We start from the raw sequence: 26495 nt of genomic DNA on the forward strand, positions 1-26495 counted from the left end.
GACGTGGACACAGCCAGATGAGGCAGCTCACATGAAAGAGCTGCCAAAGGAAAGGGAGAGGACACAGTCAAAACTGGGACTGGGGGTGAGGAGGAACAGGGAATCGGGAAAGGTAGAGGGGAAAATCTCTGTGGGCAGTTTCCAGCAGCCAGGAGACATATCTGCTGTCTGGGGAGGTAACCTGTGGGTAAAGCAACGAACCTCAAGCACGTTGGCCGCTGTTCCTGGCTCCACCGCAAGCCTTTGCTGCCTGTCCTTGGACAAGTCACTCTCCTGGTGACTCAGTATCCCAGCTGTAAAATGGGGATTTCTGCCTGCCTCATGGGATGTTCTAAGGGTAGGCTCATGGATGGCTTTGCAGTTCGAGGTATTAAGGTGAGGAGGTGGCAACAAAAAGTGAGAGCAAAGACAAATGTGAAAAGGGATCTGTACTTCCCTCGCTGCCTTCTCTGTATGTAATCATGTCCCTAATGATAATATAATGGTGACTTACTCGTCATTGACATATACTCCTTCAGTTGCACTGGTGGGAACAGATTTTTGGTTTTATTTTTTTTCCCCTCAGGGTTTTAAAGATGTAATGTTGTATGTTTATATAATACATTAATGTCTTAAGCAATTTCTAATAGAAAATTAGAAGAAATAACAAAAAATAAATCAAATTCAGGCTAAACCAAGATGTCATCAAGTAAACCAAGAGAGGGTCTAGAAGTGGAGTTTGCAAAGGGAGCTTCAGAGAAAATGCAAAGCCTGAGGTGTGAAGAAAGAGGGTTTCTGGTTTTCATCTGTCTTAAACCCTGTACCTGATAGCATACTTGAGGAGGGCTAAGACCAGAAAACAAAAGGGGTCACTCCTCCTCAGCTCTCTCACTCTCAAACAAGCTTCTGAAAATGGAAAGGGAGCTCTGGTTAACTTTAACCCCTGAAATAAATGTCATGTTAACCTTATTCTGCTCACAAGGCAGTCCGATGGCTAACGCTTAAACCCTGGAGCTAGAAAACAGCAGTTTTTAGGACAGCTAGGGAATTGGTTGACCTGGTGCCAGCACTTATTTCTGTCTGTGCCTTTATGTGCTAAAGCAAAATGGAACTAATTGTCTCCTCTGTTGGAGGAGCGTTGTGAGGCTTAAGGAAATGCCATAAAGAACTGGAGATCCACAGGTGTAAAAAGCTGGGGGCGGTCACAGCTTCAGGAGCTAAATGCATGGCTGTATTTCACCTGTCAAAGCTGGCTTTTCTTTTAAAAATAAGAAATCTCAAAGGTATTGGCTAGAGAAGAGGAACATTCATCTTTTCTTAGTACTGTATTTGAAAGGCTTTAGCTGCATAAGCTTTCCTGGCACTTTCCAAGGCTATTTTTGGAGAAAAAAAAACAGGGTTCTTGGGTTTTTTTGAAGGAACAGGTGGCAGCATGTGGAAGCCTTTTGTTTTTAAATTTTAGTCATGGTTCCTTTTTTCCTTTTCTTTCCTTTTCCCATCTGCAGTTGAGTATGACAAGGAGTTCACGCCTCACCAGCGGCACCACAAGGAGTTCAAATTTAATTTGTCTCAGATTCCTGAGGGTGAGGCCGTCACAGCCGCTGAGTTTCGGATCTACAAGGATTGCGTTGTGGGGAGCTTTAAAAACCAAACCTTCCTTATCAGCATCTACCAAGTGCTGCAGGAACATCAGAACAGGTATGCAAGAGGGGGCTCGCTCTGTGCCACTGGCCGCTGTCCTGGGGAAGGCTGATCTCGTGCATTCATGTTGAGAGGACCACTAAATAAATACTGGGTTTGTTCACATTAACTGAGTTATGTTATTGCATGATCCTTTCCTTGTGGGAAGTGGACATGGTAGAGTGCAAAATGGACCTCAGCCAAGGACAGTCCATGGTATCGTAGTCCAGGGTGTCACTTAGCTGCGATCTTTGTGTTGTCTTTAAATAGAGAAATATCCTGATGTGAGGCAGTAGATTTTAAAACCAAAGTTATGCTGGCATTGCTCTTGTGCACTGAAATATACATATCCCCTTCCAACTTAATACTACCAGCATAAAAAGCATAGCCTGTTTGAAAAATACTGGTAATTAGTGCAGACTTGACCTACTCTCAGCTGGACTTACATTAAAGTAAATAAAGCAAAAGAAAATTCATCATGCTGACCACAGGTACAAAATCACTCCTGGGCTTTCAGTGCCAGAGAGGGAGTCAAAAGAGAGAGAGAGACAGGGCAGAAACTGTGACACAAAAATCCAAACAAGTGTAAATGGAGTGATTAATTTAAAAAGGGTAACGTTTCAGATGGGGGAATCACGTAAGGCTAAAAGATGGAAATACATGGTCAATTAAATGTCAGAGTAATGCTGTGGTACAAAAGTGTTTCATTACTTCTGCTGAAATGTGTCAGGACTGTAACTGTTCCTCTGCTGCAGGCAGAGCAAAAGAAATCAGAAACAGCAGTGTTTTAAAAAAGCTCCATTTCTTTCCTCTGTGAAGGTTTCCTGGGTGTTTTCCTTTTTAGTCCTTCTTTCTCCAGCCTTTCCATTGATACTGTTTGGGAGGATCTGCCTTTGATGATTTGCTGATCTGAGGGCAACATCAAATAGCTAGCAGTTGTTCTGTGGGGAGCGTGGCCTCTGGGGAAATGAGGAGAAACACTTGGGTTATACAGGTGGTGGGAAAGAAGGCGTTAATTTTAGAAGATGAGTGTGCCCTTTCTGCTTTGAGTTGTGGGGTGCTGGAGTGCCTCCTAGGGTACTCCGCTTACTTGTTAGGATGTTATGTCAATGCCCACGTGAAGAGCTGATGGAAGTCCGGACGGTCATGCAGATTTCATAGATGTTAGCTGTATTGTTAATTTAGAGCCACATTGAATAAAAAATGGTCAGTGTTGGTCTGTTTTAGATTTCACAAGTAGAAATTCCACTTCTGGAGCTGGAGGAAAACCTCTGCCAAGTGTCTATGGAAGCCATCAATACACTGCTCCATAATGGTCCCCAAAGCAGGGCATGGAGTAGGAGAGCCGTCAACTTTTGTGTGTATGTAACATTTTTTTCGAGTTAACTAAGCAAGCAAGTAAAGCAATACAGGAAAGAGATTAAAGTACAGGATATGGTCTCCAACATACCCTGTTCCTAACAAATGTGTGAACTGTTTGTTCTGAAAGTGGCAGTGTGCAGCGGTGGTCCTGGTACCTTGTATCTTTGGTTCAAATAACGTGCTAAAACCATGCCAAAATCAGATTGTGCTGTGAAGCTGCAACGTGTGTCCTTTGATACCAGGTGCTTTGGTATCTGCATGTGCATCACTAGGTGCTTGGGACCTCCCTAAGGACAGACCAGAGGCAGCAGCTCTGGTGAGGATCACCAGGGTGGTCTCTCTCCAGAGTTGGTGAATATTTCGGGTCTTACAGTTCCCTTCAATCATGTTCCTCCTGCCGCTGTTGGCGGCTGTGCCGAGGGGATCCCGCTGTTGGGACTGGGAATCGTAAAGTGGCTTCCTCCGGGTCCAGACTGCCAGCAGTTTGCTGTCCCTCCTGACATGGGCTAGGCGTGAACCGCTGACCCAGGGATGAATGTCTGTAGTTCATTACTAACCTCTGACTCATCCAGTCCCTCAAGGCTCCCTTTTTGTTTCTTTTTCTTCTTTATTTATTTATTTTTACTGGTGGGAAGGAGGGAGATGTTTGGCTGAAGAAACTTGTGCTTCGGATGAGTCTGCGGGATTTGTCACATCATTTGTGCAGAGGTGGGCAAGCTGTGGCTCACAGATTCTTGCAGCTGTAAAAAGGATGTGCCCTTTTCCACCCTTTTTCCTTTCAGCTTAAAGGACTCTTTCATGTACATGTAAAATAGAAAAGCACATATGAAAACAAGTGTGCTTGTGTATAAATACACACATATGCATGTATTCTCTCTATGTATCTGTACATAAAAGTGTATCTATATTAATTGCCCTCTATATATTAAAAATATGCAGACATTAAAAGACAGTTAAAATAAGATATTAGAAGCTGCTTGCCACTCTTCAGTGTAACTTTCAGTTGAGGTTCTGATTCCATAGGCTACTGCTGCTACAGATTCAAACATGCAGCCACGTTGGTGACCTGGGTAGGCTTTGGCCTATAAATATTCTTGAAAACAAATACTAAAAGTTGTATTTAGCTGTTCACTAATATCTCTGCATGGAGGGGAAAAATGCCTCAAATTTTTCTGGTATACCTTAAGGGGCTGTATTCTTCATGTGGTCTGATCATCAGTTCACTTGCTTTTACTAGGGGGTTGAAATCCAAAGTGGTTTTTTCTCCCTCTTTTGTCTCAGTGGATTAATTTGGAATGTGTTTTCTTTCCCTGTTCAGAACACTAGAAGGCTAAATTACAAGAAAAAAAGCAGTGTTTTTTTTAAGGAACTTGCTAAATATTTGTAAGGCTTCTGTTGCATTTTAGCAGACATCTTATGAGCCAGAAAATAACAGCTGCCTTTGACTTAAAAAGAAAAAAAAAAAACAACCCAAAAAAACCCCAAAAAAACAAACCTAAAAAAGTTGTGTCACACTTCCTTTGGACTAATGGTTTGAATAACAGCATGATATTTCCTGACATTTTGTGACATTTTAACATTTTATTGCATAAGGAAGAGTCTGTACAGATCTTGAAGTCTAGCTGGTGACCTAGCAGGTGAAACAGAAGGAGCTGATATAGCACCTTTTTTCATCTTGTTCTGCTGACAAATTCCTTCTGGTCAAGAAAATTTGTCTCTGAAGGCCACCGAAGGTGCCTGTTCAGTCAACTTTGACAGTCTCCAGAGAAAGTTCAGGCACCATCTTAAGCTTGCCTTTTATGAGGTTAACAGTTGTGTGAGGTGATTATTGGTAGCTAATAAAATACTTTTGAGCACAGATGATTCTTAACAGGGGAGCTGGTATGTATGGATTTAAATCAGTAGTCTGCAAGAGAAAGGCAGAATGCAACTCTGAGGGGAAAAATACAAAGAAAAAGAAATTTGCCTGCTCCTCTCAAAGAAATGAGTTTGAGAGGGAAGGAGATAAGAGAAAGCTTCAGTAAATACAAATCTTCACCAAAGCTCAGAGCCTGGAAGTATCCCTTAGCTCCAATTAAGTGTAATGAAGTGGCTTAATTCAGTATTACTTGAGCAAAGAAAAAAACAAACCCCTCATCTGGACAGTAACAGCATGATCGTGTGACTCCAGCCCAGATGTGCGTGCTGCTGCATGGAATCACAAGGCACTGCTGGCCGTTCCCCGATGGCTAAAAACAAAACCAAGCCTGAGGCTAACATTTCTACCAGTTACTGAATTATCAAACTGATTTTTGCCACTGCAGACAAGGCTAAAATTAAGGTTTGTATGGGCCTGTCCGAGACTGTCTGCTGGATTGGGCTGTATGTAGAGAGAGCACGAACAATCAGAGATCAATCCTGACTGAAACAGCATAAACCATTCAGGGAGAAATGTGACCCTTTCCTCACTCAAAGCCATCAGAAATATGAAAATGATACTTGTGGAGGCTCCAGGCAGTGAAATGCACGTTGAGGACAATGTGGTCTGAAGTACATTCTCTCTTAAAAAAGAAAACATTTTTAATACTGACTCACTTGTGTCAGTAATATTTTCATCTCCCCATTCCTTCCACCCTTTCGTAAGGTAAAAAAAATAGTGCCTAGAAACTAGGCTTTTGTTTTCTAACCAAACCACAGTTAATGACTATATTTTGTCATAACACAAACTGCTGGAGTTGTCAGTGGGATGCTGCAGAGAGATTAATGAAATTCTCTGGATGGGTCAAGCCTGTGGCCAGCCGTCAGCGGTCTGCATTTCGGCTTGTGTGGAGGGGAGGCTTCGCCGCACAGGGCTGAGGTGACGTCTGGTTTGCTCCGAGGGGGATGACCCTGGGTTTTGAAGCAGGCTGTGGGCTGTAGGGAGTGGGCGATACATCTGCCAGGTGCTGCTGCCCTTCAGCTTCTGACCCCCCAGAGTTTAAGCAACGGTACTTTTTGAAGGCTAGGGTGTGATTTTTTTTCTTCTTCTTCTTTTTTTTTTTTTTTTTTTCCCCCCTTTGGTATGTGCAGGAAGCAGGGAGATTTGTCGAAGCAGCAGTTAAGGAAGACAGGTGGTGTCAGCTTCCAGGTGCTCATCCCACCTTGACCGTATCTGAGGGGGCATTTAGTTTAAGCAGGCAGGAGCTGCACAGCCTCGGCTGCCCTCCCTTCAGTGGCACCAACACACGGCCAAGCCCTGCACGTGGGCTTGCTTCTAAGGTGTAGCGCTGATTTTGTGGAAGGAGCAGGAAATCCCTCTGGAACTTCTGATACCTCTTGGGAGTGGATTACCATGTGGGACCTTCACAAGGGAAGAGGGGAAATTAGTTTGACCCTGGAAACAGCTCATTAATTTCTTTTTCTTTCTGGAAACTTCCTTGCTGTCACCCAGGGAGGTGTCAGGTCAGGACTAGGGAAGGCAGTTTATGGTTGATCAAAGATGGTTAGTCCTTGGTTTGGATCATCAGTATGTTTTCAAGTGTAAATATCCTGCTAATGCAGACCTCAAAACACTCCCACACTGTCCAAACAACTGATCTATGAAAAACACAGTGGCCTGTGTTAGTGATCAAAGGAAGATACGGTACCTTAATGGTCAAAGTTTATTAAACAGTTTCGCTTGCACCCAGAATGAAATATGAGGACTTGATGTGCCGAAAGATTCCTCCTATATGATAAGACATGTGTGGACATAGGTGTACCCTGCAGAGCGACCGCCTGGGGAGTACGTTCTACTGAACACAATTCCTTAAGGGTTAAGGCATTCCTTGGTTTTTAGCTGCCAGTTACAGTGGTAATAAAGTCTTCCTCTTTGCAACAGGATATTTATACAAATGTGATCCGAGCTTCTAATCTAAAGGGCAAATTGATTTGCCGGCAGTGTTTATAGCTTAAAAAATAAATAATCATTCTCAACTGGGTTTTGGAATGGGTTGTATAATACAGATGACAAAGTTAGCATCAATCTGTTTCAAGTTGGGGTCAGATTTGTATATAGTGTGCATATATTTATATGTGATAGAGCTGTTTCCATGATGCTATAGAGGAGCATCTGTCCACATTTCAGTTGAACTCCCACTGTGGGTATGTGATTTGTTGTGTTTTAGGGTGGTTGGCTTTTAGTAGTTTAAAAGTCAAAGTTTTTCTCGATTAAACTTACTGGTTCCATAACCAACTGGCTTTTTCTACTAAAACTACAGAATACCATATCAGTGCCTTATTTCTTTTCTTAAAGGACAAAGATAAATACTACCCCCTTTGCCCTCTCCCCCATCTTTGTGCCTCAAACAGCTTTTGAACTCTGAGATATAGTACTGTAGCCATCACTACAGCTAGAACACCCCTTAGTCTCATTAAATCTTAGTCAAGGAAATGAGAAATACAGCTCCCATTCCTTGATTTGGGATGATTTTTTTCTTTTTTCACTGTTCCTGTTGGTAAAATTTTCATTCCTCAGAGCTGTGAATCTCAAGACCTTGAGCTGGGTGTGGGGGGGACAACTTTGCACTCAGATACCAGTGTTTGCTTTGCTGGGGATTATCACGGACCTGTAGGCTGAGCTTCCTGCAGTCTTGGCATGGGGAGACCACGTCCTCTAGCTCTAGGCTCTGATCTTCCCCTCTGCCAGATGCAGCCTTGACACCAGCTTTCATCCTGCTGCTCTTCCAGTGAGTCTACAAGACTTAACCCCCTGCCCCTGCAGACTTTGCTGCCTGCAGTGATAGACAGGACAGCCTTTTCAGCACAGTGGAGCTCCTATCAGGCAGAGTGGTAGTGGTGTGAGGCTGAGCATACCTGTCCCTTCTGGTGTGTCCCCATGTCTGAATATGTCCAGGATGGCTCTCTTCTCCCTGTGCTGAACTGAACACCCCCTCCAGAGTGTCCCAGCATCTCCATTCTATGCTTTTTCCTCCACTGGCTGCCAGTCCCTGCAAATTAGTGCCCCATTTCTGGTCTTCGACTTCACCTTGGAGGTAACTTCATTTGTAGGTTGACGCCTCTTGGTATTTCCTTCCGTGTTTCTAAGGAGCTCTTATAGGATGTGCACATCTCTCCTGGTCCTCTGGCCCACAGATGGTATAGCTTCTTCAAGACTGTTAAACTGAGCCTTACTTCTTAGCACATGATAGAGATTGCCTTTGCTTTCCGTGGCAGCTCGTTCCAGGTGCTGGCATCCCCCTGCCTGAGGCTGTCTGTATGAGTGAGCACTGATTAAATTTTGTACAGTGCTTTTAAATTTTGCAGTAACGGTCATTTAGACACACTAAGTTGTTAAGGTTTTGTATTGCATCTGTTGGCAGTACCTCATGCTGTGCGAGCTCTGCATACAGTCTGTTCTTTAAGTAATAAACACTTCTAAACTCAAAGTAGTGTTTGCATCTGCTGCAAGGTGGTGGATGTACAGCTTTGAAAAGGCTGTGATTTCAAAGTTGCATCTATGTGGAGCTCTGGTCAACTCTGTAAGACTGAGTCAGTTGTGAGTATAATTACTGGTCCATCGTTATTGGATAAGAGCAAATAACCTTGCTAGTTTGTTATATGCAGGATAATTTTTACAGAAGGTTGATGTCAGTGCAGGCTACAGAGTCACATCCTGAGGTATGCAGAAGAGTATTTAGAAAGTGCGTTAATTAAAATGTAAATCCCACACACTTCTGTGCAAAATTCCCTTTTGAGAAACTGCTGCTAGGCAGTCTAGACTATTATGTCAACTTGTCTTTGAAGAAAAGTAAACAAAAAGGTTCAGCTGAGGAAAGTTTTAGAGACTTATAATAATTAATGCTTTGGTAAATGGCTGTTGATGCGTAACAATCCTTTAAACACCTGGGTAATTGCAGGCTTTGAAGTTGGGCCAAAAATGTTGTTCTGAGATGTGTAATTAAAATAAGAGACCTTTAACTTGGTCATTTTGAAGGTGAGATTTCTGTTTGTTCTCACTGTCTCCCTGGTAAAACTTCTGCCAGGTCGGGGAAAAAAGGCCAGGGAGGGTGGGAAAGTAAAAAACCTAGTTCAACAGATGCTTCTTTAAATTTAGCTTTTTATGGCTTTGGTGTTTTTCGTGTAGCAAAGTTCCATGTTGTAATGTGTACCCAGAACAGAGAAATTATTTTAATGTGAACGTTTCACTAAGTATAGTAACTAACAGTAACCACTTGACCTGGTTACTAATTTGACTAAATTCTAATCTAATTAATGTTCAATTAAAGAGAATTAACACCCAGAGACCTTTCGTTGAAAGGTTTACGCAGAGGTTTCAGTTAACAAACTGTTTATCTTACAGGGGGAAAGCACTGAAATTAAATGCAAGCTGTTTCTCCTATAAATGCCCTGAGTACGTGGTTGGGATGCCGGTGTTAAGAATAGTAGCTATATTTGATATTTATATCTAACAAATCAGCTTGCTCTCTGAGGACACTGGAGCTAAATCCTGCCTTCTGAATTACACAGGCCATATTTCTCTGGTAAACTGTGTACATTCTTTCTGTTTATTGCAGCCACTTGTGATTGCTCTGTTGACCTTTGCTTCTCCATCCTCCTCCAGAATCTTCTGAAAGCCATGGAAACACTCCCATTTATTTCTTGGGGCTTGCCGAATTGGGAATCTCTAACTTCCATCTTCTCATTTTAGGTCCTCTCTTGTCTCAGGAAAGTTGTTTCAGCTCATTACTTCGGTTTCTCCTGTTCACTTGCTTCCCTTTAATAATTTAAGTTAATACATATTATGCCTGCAGCAGCTTTATGGAAATCATTAACGGAACTCATCCAGATGGTTAAACATGCTGAAAATAAATATGAGTGTCAGGCCATAGTGACAATGACATGACTGTAGCTGTATAAAGAACCCCAGAGGCAGGTTTAGGCAAAGAGGATGTTAAGAAATTGCCTGTCTTGGTGATGAAATTTTATCTTCTCTACCCTGAATTTGAAAGTCCTGCTGTGCAGGTGCCAGAGGTCCTGTGATGTCCTTGACATGTGGGGTTGCTTGGGTGTGAAACCTCTGGACTGACTCGCTTTGTTCAGCCTGTGCTGAGAGCAGATGTTCCGTCCTCTCTGCTCTACAACGCTGGCTCGTGCATTTCTTCCAGCCTTTCTTTTTCTAGTTTTTACTGTTCTTCATGCTCCCTTCCTGTTTCCGTCAGGCCCCGTCTTGCCTCTGTTATTCTCAAATGCTGTTCCATTAATGTGACCGCATACACGGTTGCGTGCTTTCTCTTGGAAGGCCACTGCCCGCCTCACTGCACAGGATCAATGCCGTCACTTAAAGACTGGACATTCAATACTCTGTTACATGCAACTTGCTCCGTATATGATCCGTTTCTCACCTTCTTGTCCACTCTTCAGATTTTACTTTGACTGTGGGCTTGCATCTGCTTGTGCATAGCCCTCTTCAGCATGGTTTCGGACTGCTTCCTAAACTGTTTCTTTTTTTGACATGGCTATAAGGCAAAGCTGGTGGCATTGTTCTCATCGTGCAGATGAGCCGATGCATATACTGGTGAGGGCCAACTGCCTCTGCTGGGTTTGGTTGCCACTTTCAGATGTTTTTTTCCCTTTCTCCAGCATCGCCCTTTGGCTCACAGGAATCCCCTGCTCTTCTGCCGTGGGAGCTCCAACTTTTGCAACAGGTCAGGCTATAGAGTGTGGACCTGCTAAGCAAACAATGATGGCAAAAATGGTCCCTGCCAAAATCAGGCAACAGTCCAGCATCAGGCGTGGTAATAAGGCTAAACATCAGCTTTAGCTCTCATGCTTCCCATCTTTCTTTTGCAGCCCTAGTGGGAGAGGAATGGAATAAATTTGTTTTCCATGGTCTTCAGAAAGCAGAACTGGGGATGTGGGGGAGTTCCAGTTGTGTGGCTGTGTTTCCCTGTGAACATGGGGGCAAAACTGGAAGTGTGAGACTCGCACCACTGATGTCACCACGTTTGTTGGCAGCTGTGTTGCTGCAGATGGCAGCAGCAGCAGGCTGTAGCCCTCTGTGAGCCATAGGTCCAGGAAGATGCCGGTAGTTTCCCAACTACTTCTAGGAGCAGGGGGATGCCGAGGCGGGAGTAATGGGCCTGATTCACAGAGGTGTGATGGCCATGGGTACTTTCTACTTAGTTTTCTCTGCAGATTTTTTCCTTTTATGCAGGGTGTCTCCATCTAGTCCTTCATGACCATGTGTCCCCCACGACTGGCAGCAAATCCTTCACCCTTCCCCATCTATTTAGATATTCCTTCTCTTCTACCTGGGGTCAGCCTGGGACACCTCCCAGTATCTCTTCCAAGATCAGACATCGTACGGCTTTTTTTGCAGGAGTAGCAAGGACATTTCTTCTCAGCCATGTGGCTGTAGGGAAGAGCAGATTCCCCTCAGGTAACACCTGGTATTTGGTTTACCAAGGGGGAAAGGAGGGGGAAAGGAGGGGGAAGTATGTTCACTGCATACAAAAAGTCCAGAGGATTTTGTTGCTAAGCTCGGGGTCTTTGTTGAGCCCATGTGGGCAGCAATTTTCAAGTATTTACTGCTTGGCCAAATCTGAGGTAATTTTCTTAAAGGAGGAAGGACATAAAACATTTGTATTAAAAAAAAAAAAAAAAGGAGTGGTTAAAGACTCTCAGTTAAGTAATTGGGAGCTTTTTTTATGTCCCCTAATTTTGTCTTTGGAAATAGGTGACTGAATACTTTATTAAAACATTCTTGTCAAAACCAAAGTTACTTAGAAATGTTATGCAGTTTTGTGCAGGCTGGTGGGGTTTGGGTGACAAACATTAATTGGGAAGAGCCTTAAGCCAGAAAGTATTAGAATGTTACCTGCTAGCGTTACTACTGTGATGTACAATATTGCTGGGGTGAGTCTTCACTGTTGGCTTCATCTGGTCGAATAATGCAAAAGTCAGTTGAATAGCAGAGCTGATTAAAAACCAGTCCTGTATGAGACATTTTGCAGAGTTAACTAGATTGGAAAGCCCAGTTGTCCATTTTTTCTGCATTTTACAAAGGAATTGAAATCTTTCCAAAGTGAGTGTGACATACTGGGATAATGTGGAGCATTCTTGTTTGGTAGAATTGTACCGTGGTCAGGCAGTTTGCTTATTACATTTGTGGAGGACACTAAGATGAGGGAGACCCACTGGAAGGCAAGTCCATATTTAAAGTAATCTATTAATGGTGGAGGTTCAATCTGGGGGAAAAAAGTGTGATTTTGTAGAAAGAAGAATTGCATTCGGACATGAAAAATGAGTGATATAAATACACCGTAGGAAGTGGCTGGGCCCTTTGCGGTTCAGCAGCATGAATCTAAGGATTATAGTGGATCACAAGGTGAACATGTGTTAACAGTGAGAGTTTTGTGAATAAGCCAAAATCGTATTCCAAGATGTGTGAGTAGAGGCATAGTCTGTGAGACTCATCAAGATGATCCTTCTGCTGTACTCGGCATCAGTGAGATCTTGATCCGAGTTGGGTCTATAAAGAGCAGTGAAAATAGTCAAAGTCGATAAAACATGGCTTGCAAGGAAAGACTGAAGATGTTGTTTTAATAAGAAGGGGAGATAGTTGTGGCATTTAAGTTAGATATTATGGAGAAAGGCACCAAAAAAAAGAAGAATACTTCTGGTGAAACCCATTCAATTTCCTGGAAACATGGTGGAGTTCGTAAGGCTGAAGATCATGTCAGGTAAACATCTTTCAGGAGTGATGTGGTTGTAGTTGATCCTGTCTGGAGTTCAGGGGAATTGGCTAGATGATGCCATGTGGTCCTTTCAGGCTTTACAGCTCTCTGATGCCCAAGCATCTTTCCAAAGTGCAAGGCAATGGGAATATAGGCTCTGAGCCTCCTCTTCATGTTTTTGTAGAACTGACTATGCCCATGTGGTTGAGTGTTCATGAGGGTTTGCTCCTACAGAGTTCCCAGCAGCCCTGCAGCCAGACATGTTTGGTTTTGAAGGGACATCATGCCAAAGTTGCTCTAGTCTGGAGGCTCCAGTGGGACATTGTGTGGAGCGTGTGAGTGCTGGGGAGAGTATGGCACTGAGAGAAAGGGACATGGGACAGGAGATCAGAAAGCAGTTGGTGTGAGAGGGAAGGTCAGGACGGGTGCTAGGGAAACACCCTTTCAGATATAATCCATTTCAAGCATTGGAGAGGACCAATGTGTAAGTCAGAGGTGGGAATGATCTAGCAATTCATTCCTCTCTTAAACTTGGAGAGGCGAGGAGTGGTCTCAGCTGCAGCTGCTGTTTGCGGTCTCCTTTAAGCAACACTTCAGTTTATATACCCTGCCTGGGAAAGCCCAAATCTTTCAACCTTAAGGTTTCCAAAACATGTAGCAGCTGGCCAGCCTCAGCCACTCACTGCTGTTGGAGGTGAAGGTCAGAGTTGTTCCTGAACCCTTTTCCCGTTGGAGGAGCGGTGGCAAAGACTCCTGTGGGAAAGACTGTTGAGTCAACCACAGAGTGTGCGGCTACCAGCGAGGCACAGGAAAGCCTCCATGCTATAAAAATAGCCACACTAGGAGCCCTAATATACTTAAGTGCTTATTTTTCCATGTGTGATCTCATGCAAACCAAGCTGCTGGGCAATATGACATAGCAGTTGGCCAAAAATAAAATGTAACTCAATCAAAATGTTTTTTTCTGAAGTTAACCTTTGATAGGTGGAAGGGACAGGTATTCTGTTTTCTCATTTCCATTAAGGTATTGTTAGAAAAAAAATCCAGGGGGGAAAGACAGATGACGATGGGATTGACACAGCTGCATGATATCCATTTAGTGATGATGGCCACAGGTTAAGGATAGAAATTGTAACTGTCTTGCATGGGAAAGTTATGCCTACAATACAGTGAGAAAATATACATGGGATTTCTATAGGTGCTTCTTCAGCTCATTTAATTGAATTAAGTTTTGGTGGACACTTGATGCTGCAAAAGAAGGTACAGACGATAGCATTTGAAGCTGAAGCTCATGAAGGAGACCCAGTACCAGCAGCCTTGGGACAAGGTGCTCAAATCCCTGCTGATAAGCCTCAGAAAAATGTCTTTAGAGGCCTTTGGACGTTCATTTTCCTTCACTGTTTGATGCTTGGCCTATTAGTTGATTGTTATTTTGGTCAGTTGTGTAGGTTTGTGTTGTAGAAGATGGGCTGAAAGCATGAGACCCCTTTGGCAAAAGCCATTGAATGCCTGGAAGGTTTGACCGCTGTCCTGCCAGGGCTAGCATTACAGCCTTCAGGTGCCTGAAGGCCAGAAGAGTGCCTTACTAATCCCTTGCCAGTGGAGCAACAGGCAGACCTGAGGAGTAGGATTGCTTTCCTCCAGCCTAGAAAATTAGGAAAAAAAAAATTTGTTGTAAGGTTTGTGCTTTGTAAGCATGTGCATCTCAAGGCAAAACTCTGGATACAAACAGGCAGATTTGGGGCATTGTTTCTTTTCCTAGCTATTAACATCAGTTTTGACGATTTCAGGTTTTGTCTCTGTAACAGCAAAAGCCAGGGGAGAAAATTCCAGACATCACTATCTTGTCATTACGCTTTTCCTGCAGGGCCTCTGACCTGTTCCTGCTGGACACACGGGCGGTGTGGGCCTCAGAGGAGGGCTGGCTGGAGTTTGATGTCACTGCCACCAGTAACATGTGGGTGATGAACCCTCAGCACAACATGGGACTGCAGCTGAGCGTGGTGACGCGGGATGGTAGGTTACAGGCCAGTTGATGCAAGTCACCTTACGAGTCTCTTGGATGCTGTCTAGAAGTGATACTGAGTCCAGTTATGATGTGGGGGGTGAGCACCCTGCCCTCGTAGGCAGCTGTAGCCAACACCATGAGCAAGGAATCTGAGAGCATAGTTTGAGGGCTGTCACTTCTTGGGTGTCCCACGATGGACGTGTCTTTCCCCATGGGTGAAGTCAGATGTTTCTGAACGGTACCAGGGTGAGCTGGTGGAGGCAGGCAGAGATAGGGCCCCAGTTCCTGGGTTGGAGGCGGAATGGGGCATGGAGCTGGGATGCCAGGTGGGGTGAGGTTTAGGGGTGAGAGGAAGAGAAGAGGGCAGGTATATGGGTATGCACCTCCCCGTGTGGGCTTATGGCAGCCCTCCTGACTGCTGTGGCTGTCGTCGCTACTCAGATCTCATCAAAGCTGGGGTGGGAACCCTGCGCTAGAGAAACGATCCAGTTGCTGGGTGGGACTGGTCCCTCTGCGGGCGGGCGGCTGCAATGGTAGCATTTCACAGCCCACAGAAACCGTGAAAGGTGGAGAAGGAGGGAAGGCACTGCAAAAGAGCATGAAAATGAGTGTTGGAAGATAAGCAGTGGGAAAGGAAAGGAAAGGCAGAAGATGACCAAAAAGATGACAGTGACATCTGTCCTCTGTAGGAACCCATCTCCAACCTTATATTTTCTTCTTATCCCTTCATGCTGGAGTTTGGTACACCTGTGGGGTCAAGTGAGACCAGAGGGGCTGTCCAGTGTTCTCCCTGAGGAAATGTTAGTGCCAGCCTCCACCTCCCCAAATGGGCTGAGCCCATCCCTGTGCTCCTGACAAAAGCATGCTATCTCTTTGCTATCTGCTTTCCCTAGGAATCTCCTAATCCTGTCTCTGCCTCTTGTGTTTCGTGGGCAGCAGAACTAATTTCATGACACATGTGGGCTTTGTGTTTTATATACATATCTGTATACCTCTTCAATGCCTAAACCGGCGTAGAGATGCCATAGGGGTACCAAAGAGCCAGGTGCTGTGATGGAGCCTCTTGTCTAGGATGGATGGGCTGCTGTTGTAAAAGTGTCTACAGGTCATGGTGGCAGGAGGGGAATGTTTAGTGATTAAAGAAGAAGAGTGTGAGCAAAAAGAAAGGAAACACTGCTTATGGGGATGCCACGATGCTGGAAGGAGTAATCCAATTGCACCATTTCTCTGACACTCGTTTTTCTGTTTGATTTGAAGGTTTCAGTGTAAATCCTAGAGAAGCAGGCCTTATAGGCCGAGATGGCCCTTATGACAAACAGCCTTTCATGGTGGCCTTCTTCAAAGTGAGCGAAGTTCACGTACGGACCACTAGATCAGCAACGAGCAGGCGCAGGCAGCAGAGTCGAAACCGCTCCACCCAGGCTCAGGATGTTTCCAGGGTGTCTAGTGTCACAGGTAATCAAACAACACAGGTAATCAAACAACACAGGTAATCATGCAACACAAGCTGGGACGACTTCATGTGATGTTTCTATTTGCTGTGGAGTGCAGAAGCAAGAAGGGAGATGTGAGGTGGTGTGCTCTTCCTTGGGGGAACAGGTTCCATCTGCAATGGGATGGAAGAGAGGGTCTCGCATAATGAGACTTACAGGAAGTCCTCTTGAATCCAGAGTGGAGTCCAGACATTGAATTCAGAGGGGTGAAGCATTATAACCCCAGCTCTTGTGCTTGTAGGTTGCTTGCTACACAGTATTTGCCTAGAATTATGCCATGTGAAACGCAGCATTTAAAAGATTCCATATCTGTGTACGCTGAGATTTGTGGTATGCACATATTATGCATTTTCAGCAGAGTCCTTTTGGTTTCCTTTGGAAAAACCCTGATAGAACAGCACAAGATCCCTTTTTTTTTTTTCTCCTTGTGAGAAAGCAAGTGTGTACACAAAGCGCATATCCAGGCAGGCAAAGAGGCTGGCCTGTTTGCTGTGGAAATACTGCATGTTGCAGGTGTCATACAGCAGCTTTGTGACTGCTCTTGTGGGCTGGTGGGACAGGACAATAACTCTGGGATTTTATAAAAAAATTGAGTGTCCTGTCTCCTGAGTCTTTCCTGTGTTTTCCTGCCACTCTTCCCTGCATCACAGTGCTACAAGCCCTTCCTTCACTGAGTACCTTCTTTCCTCTCAAACATTTCAGCCCATTCCAAGTTACTTGATTAATTTGATTATGCTGCCCCCTTCATTTCCAATAGGATCCCTGCTTTTCCTGTGTCTAGAAATGAGTATACCCCAAGGAAGAGAGGTGGCTGTATTTTGTAGTCTGTTTCCAGATGAGATGGGCTGGGGAGATGAGCCAGCGCTGCTGAAACTTAACCGGTGTGAATCCATAGGCAGGTCCCCTGCTCTTGCACGCTCAGGGTGCGGCCACGCTGCACCCAAGGTGGCCCCACGCTGGCCGTGGCACTGAGAGCCTGCAAGGAGCCAGAGGCAGGTTGGGAGCCCCTCCAGGTCTGGTGGCCAGGCTTTGGGCATGGCTATATGCTGATGCAGCCCTGTTGCTCCAGCCTGGTGTGGTGACGGACTTGCCCTTTGGGCTAGTGCGTGCCAGCAGCAGTTGGCCACTGATGGCTGTTGTATGTCCTCGTGGTGCACACTGCGTTGCGGCTGTGGGTTCCCATGCTATGCATGCAAGACTCAGCTGGGTGTGAAGTGTCACTTCACGGATTTTAAGGGCAGGAGGAGTGACTTGGTCCTACAGCCTGATGTCCCTGAGGGAGGCTGGCCAGTGCCAGTGTGGCATTGCTGGAGGAGTTATCATCTAATCTGGTGTGAGAGCCCTCTGCCAGCTCCACAGGTGGGTCATCTGTTGGTCCCAATTGCTGAGACTCGCTTTGGTCCTGGTTTTCCTTGGGGTCTTCAAGCTGCAGTTTGAAAGACAGGCATCACAGCTGCTCACTGGGCTACTTTCCCATGTGATGGGCTTGCCAAGGGCATAGGTAGTTTATTCATCTGGGCACTATAAGCCATAAGCCCAACTGCTACGCAGGCAACGTGCAATTCTCCCCCACAGGTGGGCTCAACTGCTGTGCTCCCTTTATCACAAAGGCCAAGTTTTTAATCCATTGACAGCACTTTGGGAAAGTTACTTGCTGTGTTGCTGTTTTGTGGTGCTGGTAGCAGAGTCAGAATAGGCTCCAAATTTCTGCCTAGCTCCACAAGCTTTGCAGTGCTAAAAACAAATTTTCACTACTATTAAATCAGGCAATGTGACTCAAAGGTCCAGAGGGAGCAGATATATTGGGCAAAAAGGGCCATTTTTACATTGCTGCTTTCTTGACTACACCACACATCAGGTCGTAAAACTATAAAATGACAAAAACGGAAAAAATAGCTGGTCATTCTGTGGTCTCAAGGGCTTTTTTGAGCTCTTCTAGCTCAAAGGCAGCTTTAATTTAAAACCTGGAATTTGGCAGTTCAGTAGTCAACAAGGTATAGTTGGGCCTCTGTGGATTTAAGGCAGGGGAAAGGAGGGGAATTTAAAGTTAAGATGTATGTTTGGTTGGTTTCTGTGTTTAGAAAAGAGAGCCTACATCAGCTTATTTTCCTTTCTAAGTGTGACACTCTCAGACTCTGTTCTCCTTAAGAAGTGGTTGATTTAATAGCCCAGGAGGCACCAATGACCGATAAGCATTTTTAGCATTAAAGAAATCACAGGGTTTTTTTCTTTTCAGTTGTGTAGGTTCCTACATCCATGCCCTGATGATGCATGGCAGGGCTGGGGAGGCGTTCACCCCAAGATGAAGCAGGAGGTGAGCCTAGGGGTTACCCTGAAGGCTGCCCTGATCTTCTGAGGGTACCCTGATGCATCTGGACCCACTTTGGGTCCAGAAACGGGATGCTGTGGTCCCCTCCCATGCAGCTCCCTGCTTGCACGTCTTTGTTTCTTGCTATACCTTACATCTTCTCAGGTTTTTGGTCTGTGCTCTTCCCCCAAGACAGGATTGCTGCTGCCTGTCAGGGCTGAAGGGCAGTTTCTCTCCTGGATAGCAAGGCAGCTGGCTGATGTTTATGTTTTTTTGTAGATTGAACCTTCCTTCCTCTACATTAGTGAATACACAGGGTTTTCTTTCTTCAATCCAAAAATGAACCACTTTCCCAAAAGATGCTGTGAGTTAGGTTGGGGCAGTATGTTTAAAAAGGCCCCATTTACTAACTAAATATGGAAAGCATTTCAAGTCCTGCAGTTCAGAGCACATGAAGTGTGCTGCTGGGCTGGTACTGGATCTGGTGAGGCGGGGGGGTACGGGAAGGCATGCTGCTATGTGTGGGACTGAGACCCCGCTGTGCTCCCTTCGATGTGCAGTTGTCCTGCAGTCAGTACCAACTGCTCAGATCCTAAGGTTATGGCTGTGGCATAAGAATCTCAATGGTCTGTATTTTTTTGCCAGGAATGCTCATTTCCCTGATTATAAACATGTAATTATTATAACTGGCTTATTTAAAGCAGAACTGAGTAACCCCCGTGGTTATAAAACTGCTTTGACATAAGAGTCCTGCGTCAATGCGTTCCTGTAGCCAAACTCTGTTCTTCTGCAGAAGGAGGATGAGCATGGAGAAAATGACGTATTTTCATCTGTTGAGGCAGAAAATCATACACCAGCTCTGGCCCAGGACAGGGGGGAGCCAGGTGGATGGGAGGAGCGCACAGGTGTTTCTCTGCTGTTGTCTGCAAGATCTGGAGGCCTCGCTCAGCCGTGTCTTGCGGTGGGTTTAGCTCATACTCTCAGACTCCAGTCTGACCCTCTAGCTAACATGAAGAGATGAGGACACTCCAGTGTAACAGGTGGTGACCCCCGAGCCTAAGGACTTTAGTGCCATCCAGCCAGCTCCTCTGTGGGTTACGGTTTCTGTATGGGGCTATCTCCTTGCCCAGGGGCCATTACCCTCCTCTTCTGCGAGCCAGCCTTCAGGCACAGGCGTTCCTGTCAGCCCCTCCTTATGGCGTGAGTTGCATTTAAACATCTGACTTCAGGCTGCATTTGCTGCTCTAAGTGAAACTCACGCAACACCCCTTGCTGTGTCCTTCTCTTTAGCCACTCCAGGGCATTCAGCACAGGTGTGAGGTGCTCATGAGAAATGGAGGGGCCCTCCAAGTGGCCTTTTCATCCAGCAGACATCCACAGCACCAGGCAGATTTCTGACATGTACGGGAACCAAATACCACAAAGGACAGCATGCACAAACACTGAAGGCAAATAAGGCCGAATGCTTTCATGGTGGCAAGGGTCTTGTTAATAAACATTGTTATCTCACAGTCAATCTTCCCTTTAGCAGAGCATCCGAGTGGCGTGGCCGGCATTTCTGTCTGTGCCTTCACATGTGGGTCCACGTCAGCCCGGTATCTCCCCTTCTTCCCACCCAAGCAGATCTCTTTCATGTGAAGTGGACTGTTATTAACTGCGTGATCAGTTTACACCAGCTTTATCCGGACAAATCACCAAAAAGTCAAACACCAAGAAGAAGGGGGCTGGCCTTGGAGACCTCTGTCAAAGCTATTTTGAATCACAAAAGCAATTAATTACCATGTGGAGTTTGGTAAGCTGGCACCTTGGGAGCAGCAAGGGTGTTCTCAGACGTATCAACCTCAGTAAATATTTAGATATTCTTTGCCAGCACTTAACGTGGGAGAGGTTATAGGAAATCTAAGGTGGGTGCAGAAGTATCTGTAGGAGGAAGACCATTAGGGTCAGGCTATTCTCTCTCCCCTTTGAGCAACACACATGCCAGCGTCCAGTCTTAAGAGAAACATCTGTGCTTGCAGAAAGTCAGGCTTGGGTTCTGGTGAAGGCAGACAGCGTTCAGTGCAAACAAGCCCGCAGAGACAAGCTGTCTTAACTGTGCTGTTTTAACTGCACTGCCCTGGAAGTTATTTTTAAGTGCAGAACTAGGGGTTTGGGGTTTTTTAAAATCTGTTTTAGACAAAATAGTTTGCAGGATGATTCAATGCAGTGTCTTGTAAATGCCAAGCTAGTGTTTCTGAATTGGTACATTCGGGGCGGGGGGAAAGAGACGATTTTGCTAAATCCACAATGAGCCTATAGGAGCTCCCAAAGCAGCTCCCTAAACTCCCAGAGATTTTGGACGTCTCTGGCAAACAATCCTTGCAAATCACGTTGTGCCAGTGTAGGCTGGCCTCACGGCAGTTGTTTGCAGCATCCCTCCGCTGGAGACTGCCTCCTCTCAGCTCTCCTGGCTCCCTGCTGCAGCGCTGGTGGGAAGGGACACGTATCCTGTTGCCTTGTGGCAGCCACACTGCGAGCTACCTACAACGGTAATTCAGGCTAAAACAGCTGAGCATGCTGAACCGGGGGTAGCTGGTACTGCTTTCCAGGCTTCGAAGAAAATGTGTCGTGGAGGTCCCCTCGAGTAGCTCTGAGCTTTAGCTTGGCACCAAAACCCCTTTACTGTGCGGGTTCTTCTTTTTTCAGGCCCATAACTGGATGTGTGTTCAATGGACATGGCTCTAGGGCGTGTGCCAAGCCCCAGGCTGTAGGGAACGGATAGTTGTTAGGCGTATCTGTGTTGCTGCGGGTTTTTTCCCAATTCAGAAAGCCAGTGCTAAGGGTTGATAAAGATTGTAAGATCCCTAAAGCAGGGCTGAAGTAGATTCCATAAAGCAGACACGGTGGGCAAACGTAACAAGAGAGGGCGGGGGAGCTTGGGGTAAGCATTACGCAGAGGAGAGTGCGAATCCTGGGAGAAGGGATGTTTAATATGTTGACATTTAAGAAAGCAAAGGCCACGTTTGGGCGAGTGAGGAGGTAGAGCCGTCTGTGTCTACCTGGAGTGGAGAGCAGCCCCCGCTCAGTGCGGAGTGTGACTCGGGTGACTCCAACCAGTGAGCTGAGGCACAGTCTTGGGGGCCAATTTCAGGCAGTGTGAGAGAGGACACGTTCATAACATGTTCTGCTTCGTGTAGCTTGTTAAGCAGCTCTTTTTTTTTCTTTTTTTTTTTTTGACTCTGTGTTTTCTTAAACTTGTGATTGCTCGCAGCCTTCCTTCCCACTCCTGTTTTCTCTGCCTCCCTTGCCTTCTCCCCTTTCCTGTAGCCGATTTGGGTAAGTTGTAGCTGGATTTGGAACATAGCATCATTCTGCCCACTCGGTTGTGAATAGAGCAACTCCACTGCAACTCCCTATCCAATACAGATGGTTTTCCTCTAAGCAATGTATTTCCCATTGAAGAACAATGAAGTTGTGTTGTCAGGTACTTAAACGAAAGCCTTTGATCACTAGAAGTATCTTCTGCTCATATTTTTCCGTTGTTACGACCAGATCATTTAGCAACATCTCATGCTAGAAATTTGCTCCTGGGCTGAGCCAGAGACCAAAAAGCTTCATCTGAAAAAAACCCCACCACACCCTGGTTTCTACTGGGTATGTCTGGTTTGAAAATGGAAAGCTTGAATAGAGGCTCGCCTCCGTGCTTGCTACCAAGGGTGCCTGAGAGCGAATGTTTATGCTGCAGCAGGCTGTTAACCAGCTCTGCTCACCTGATTAAATTTGTGATTGAAGTGAAGCTATTGAAAGTCTGAAATGCAATCCTTAAAAGTTTTAAACCCACACTGCTTCTAAAAACAACTCTCTATAATCTTTGGTGGTTTGGAGGCTGGATTTGAGGTGTAGGGTTTTTTCAGACCTTGGTGTTAACTGTACCCAGCTGTAATGCTGTGCTGCCCTTAATGTCAGTTGGATGTGCTTTTAGTATTATAGTTTTTCTTCTGAATAAATATTTGCATTTGTAGCTCCCAAACTGAGGGGGGGGGGGGGGGGGGGGTGGGGGGGGAAGAAAGGCTTATTCAGAGCCAAGGAAAAAGTCACTAAAAATATTTTTTTATCCCAGCTGCCGCATTTGGGGAATGCTGAGCTGGGAGAGTGCCTTTCAAGCTGTGTTTGGGGTGCTGAGGCGCTGGTTACCCCAAAGGTCCGGGGGCAGCAGGAGGCAGGCGCATCAGCGTGTGGCGTCTGCCTGCGGATAGAAATGCCTTTACTTGCAAATGAGGGGTGGGAGAGGAGAGGGGCCCGCTGTGTGGGTAAGGCACCAGAGGAAAACACGGCCAGTCTGGGTCCAGCTCCGGGAGAAGCACACAAGTGTCACTGCATGGATGGGGACCCGGGCTCCCACGTTGCTCAGCTGAATTGCCACTATCTCTTCCTCTTGTGCTTCCCGTCAGGCGTGAAGCGCGGGTTCGGCGGCCGCAGCCGGTGGCCAAGCGGCCCCCTCTGCAAAGGTGGTTTCTGTGGCTGCTGCGCTGGGGTCCGGCAGCTGCCTGAGGTGTGACAAAACCAGCCACCACCCATCAAGGCTGGATTTGTGCAGCCACCCGAGGGTGAAAGGCCCCTCTGTCATGGCCCAGCTCCTCCGCTCGCTGCGGTTCCAGGTGTTCGCATGCAGAGCTGCCTCTCTTTCCAAATATAAATGGGAAATTCCACTCGCTGTCAAAAGCTGCATTTTGTAGGGCCACCGGGAGCAGCCCCTGCGTGGCTGAAACATCCTTGTACATTGCGTCGCAGCAAGGGGGAAGGTCTCTGGTCAGGGCTTTGCAGCCAGTGCCCCCACTCTTCTGGGAAGGATTGGCACTACGGAGCATGTTAACGGTGAGACCGTGTCAAATCCTGTGTCATCTGCAGATAAGCGGGTTATGGGAAGGCAGAACTTGTTGTTCAGAGCTTGGCTGGTGGAGGTGGTGCATGGAGCCATGTGTGATGGCTGGGGCAGGCTGGGGGTAAGGAGCAGAGAGGGATGGGGACATGGCTTCACTGCATGTGGGATGTCCTAGCTGTTTAAGGGCTTCCAGGGACACAAGGCAATGAGTAACCTTCCCAGTGTTGCAGTTCTCTCGGCGTTACGTGTTTTAAGCTTACCACCTAGGGCAGCGCACGCAGGAAACTGCCCAAGGGAGCAGGGTGAGTTTGAGCACCCAGCAGGGATGTAGCCTGTGCTGGCCTGAAGAAGTAGATTTATTTTTAAGAAGTCATTTTAGTGGAGGTGCTTTACAAGCACCGCTTGTCAAAGGCAGCTGCACTGTTACTTGGGTGCCTCCATTTCCACAGGCATCTTAAAAGCTTCATCCCTCCTTTGGATGCCCCTCAACACCCTTATCCTTTTGGCTACTGAGGGAGCTTGCCATCGTTGTTTCTTGCTTCTGAGGCTGCAGCATGCACGCATCTGGCCAGCTGTGCCCTCCAGCGATGCTCTGCCTGTTTTACTTTCTAAATTCCTGTTTTGTTCTTTTTCTTTTAACAGATTACAACAGCAGTGATTTAAAAACAGCGTGCAGAAAGCATGAACTTTATGTTAGCTTCCAAGACTTGGGATGGCAGGTGTGTGATGTTTCTCTCTGGGTAAACGAGACGTTTTGTTATGAAATGTTATCTAAACAGTGTCACGGTAATTCCACTCGAGGCTGCCATTATGCTTTAAAATGTCCCTTGTTCCTCCTCACTAAAACCAGTCACAGGGAAGGGCAAATAAATATTGATAGTTGTGACATTTGATAAGATCCAGAGGAAGCTTGATACTTTTATGAGATTCAACTATACAGTCATTCTCTGTCACTCATTGGAGTCACAGTACGGGCAAGGGCTCATATCTGTGTACCTCTAATGATAAGGTAAAACATCTGATTTAAGCAGTGATTTTAACCAAATCTTTTTTTTTTTCCAGTGATCAGCCTAATTTTAACCTTGGCCATTGTGTTGAAATTCTCCACCCCTGCCCCAGAATTAGCACTGGCTGCTCTAGGTGGATGGAAGACTAGGTTTAGTTGTAACACCATGAGGCTAGAGAGTTGCTTAGAGTAAATTACTTAGGACCAACCTGTAGTGTCATCAAACATCAAGTTTCAAAGAGTACCCTCATCTTCTCCTTGTTAAATTTCTGTTTTTATTCTTTTGTTCAGCACTTTAGTGAGGGAGGTCCCATTTCTGTCCATTAATGTTTTTAACAGATTATAATTCAGGATGCCAGGGCTGCACCCGCTGTTTCTGGAATACGCTGCACATGAAAGTCCTCTCCCAGCTGATGGGGCAGCAGCATTTTTTTGTAGCTTATGTCAACTCCAGCCCATGAGCCACAACTGGCTGCATGCTGACTCCGTTCCCCAGTAAACTTGTTAGTGGCTTTTCTTTTTCACTTGTGCAATCTTTCCACCTCTTCCTTAGCTCACTTGCCCTGCTTCCACGCAGGAAGCGTATTCCAGTTGTGATGTTCACGGTCTCGAAGGCACTGCCTTCACCTTTCTAGTTACAGAAAGGTAAGGTGATGCCAGAGGAAGGCCACAGGGCAGCAGGGCTCTTTCCAGGAGTCAGAATCCAGATTCTGTTTGTAGGGAGATGATGGAGGCAGGGCAGCAGCCCTCTGTAGTTGCTGGGCACTGCTATCTCCTTCAGAACATCCATACATTTTTTTAGCATCAATTTTATTTAGCAGAGTGCTTCCCTTTACTGCATTAAACCACAAATTTAACGACACGGTCCGTACTGGCTTCTGTAGCAGGAGAGTGACTGTCTTATGAAAAGCCACTGAGTTTACCAGGAGCAAATTATGGGTGAGCTAGTTGGTAAAATGAAGGGGTGGTTTTGCTGCGCCCAGGTATCCCCACGTTAGCAATCAGCAAACTGGGCTAGCAAAGCTGCAGCAGCAGTCTCTGGCTGCTCAAGCCTGCTGTAGCGAAATTCAAGGTAACCCAGGTCATTGTCAGGTAAAGGGGAAATCATCTTAAGAATTACGTGCCTGTGAAGCGTACCAGTACATCCTCCTGCAGCGTGGCCTGCAGAGCCTCACACTAAGGGAGGCAGAATAGCTCCTGCTAATTGGTGATGCTTTTAATTTACCTTTGGCTCTTTCGTGTCAGTAGGAGAGAAGCTGTAATTTTTTTATTAGCCTTTTGGTGAAGAGTCACCTTCCGTAGCATGGCATTCAGATTGCCACTGGGGCCACCCGCTTGCACATACAGCCCAGGCTGGCTGTCCTGCCCCTCTTTTAGGAGTCTGGCTGAGTTAAGAAGCTGTTCTACAGCTAAAGCTTCCCACAGTGGCCTTAGCAGACTGGCGTCCCAGCGTAAGTGTGTATAAGGTAGACTGTCTGCAAGGCACGACACCAGTGGTTTATATTCCTGTTCTGGAGCTCCCTGGTTGAAGTGTGTGTGTGTGTGTTTGTGCACACACACACACACACACACACACATAAATGATTTTCTCCCAGAGGGGACACCAGCTGAGGCTGTGACTCAACCTAGGAAAGGTGGTTCAGCCAGAGGGCCGAACCTGCAGGAAACATTGGAACATAAAGTCATCCAAACCACAATCCCCATCAAGAGTTCTAGGAATAAGTCTTTCAGTAGTTCATGGCAGTTAAGCTGTGCATAGATATGCACCGTTCTTTGGACATTAAAATCTGTGTGTCCATGGAAAAGTCACGGCTCACAAAAAAAAACCCCAACCCACCAAACCCTAACAGTTTCAGTGAAACATATTTTTCACCCTCAAGAAAAAAAGTTAGTGGAAAATTTTCAGCTGCTCTTAATTGCATGCAGTTGTCTGTACAAGTTGGCAGCTTTTTAATTTGAATCACGTTCTGTTTGTTTCTTAAAAAGGACTGGATAATCGCTCCAAAGGGCTATGCAGCCAACTACTGCGATGGGGAGTGCTCATTCCCACTCAACGCCCATATGAACGCAACCAATCATGCCATTGTACAAACTCTGGTAAGTCTCCAGAAAACTCAGTGCCAA

At 45.9% G+C, this 26495-nt stretch overlaps 1 protein-coding gene across 1 annotated transcript in view; it reads left to right on the top strand.

The window, feature by feature from the left end:
* Positions 1–26495, top strand: part of BMP6 (bone morphogenetic protein 6) — a 93535-nt gene that overhangs the window by 65452 nt on the left and 1588 nt on the right. Inside the window, exons 2-6 of the mRNA XM_056331157.1 lie at positions 1485–1677; positions 14563–14711; positions 15961–16158; positions 24008–24084; positions 26358–26468. Coding sequence (XP_056187132.1) covers positions 1485–1677; positions 14563–14711; positions 15961–16158; positions 24008–24084; positions 26358–26468 — 728 coding nt within the window. The remainder of the gene's footprint in view (positions 1–1484; positions 1678–14562; positions 14712–15960; positions 16159–24007; positions 24085–26357; positions 26469–26495) is intronic.

The sequence above is a fragment of the Falco biarmicus genome, chromosome 3 (assembly GCF_023638135.1).
Source record: "Falco biarmicus isolate bFalBia1 chromosome 3, bFalBia1.pri, whole genome shotgun sequence".
NCBI lineage: Eukaryota > Metazoa > Chordata > Aves > Falconiformes > Falconidae > Falco > Falco biarmicus.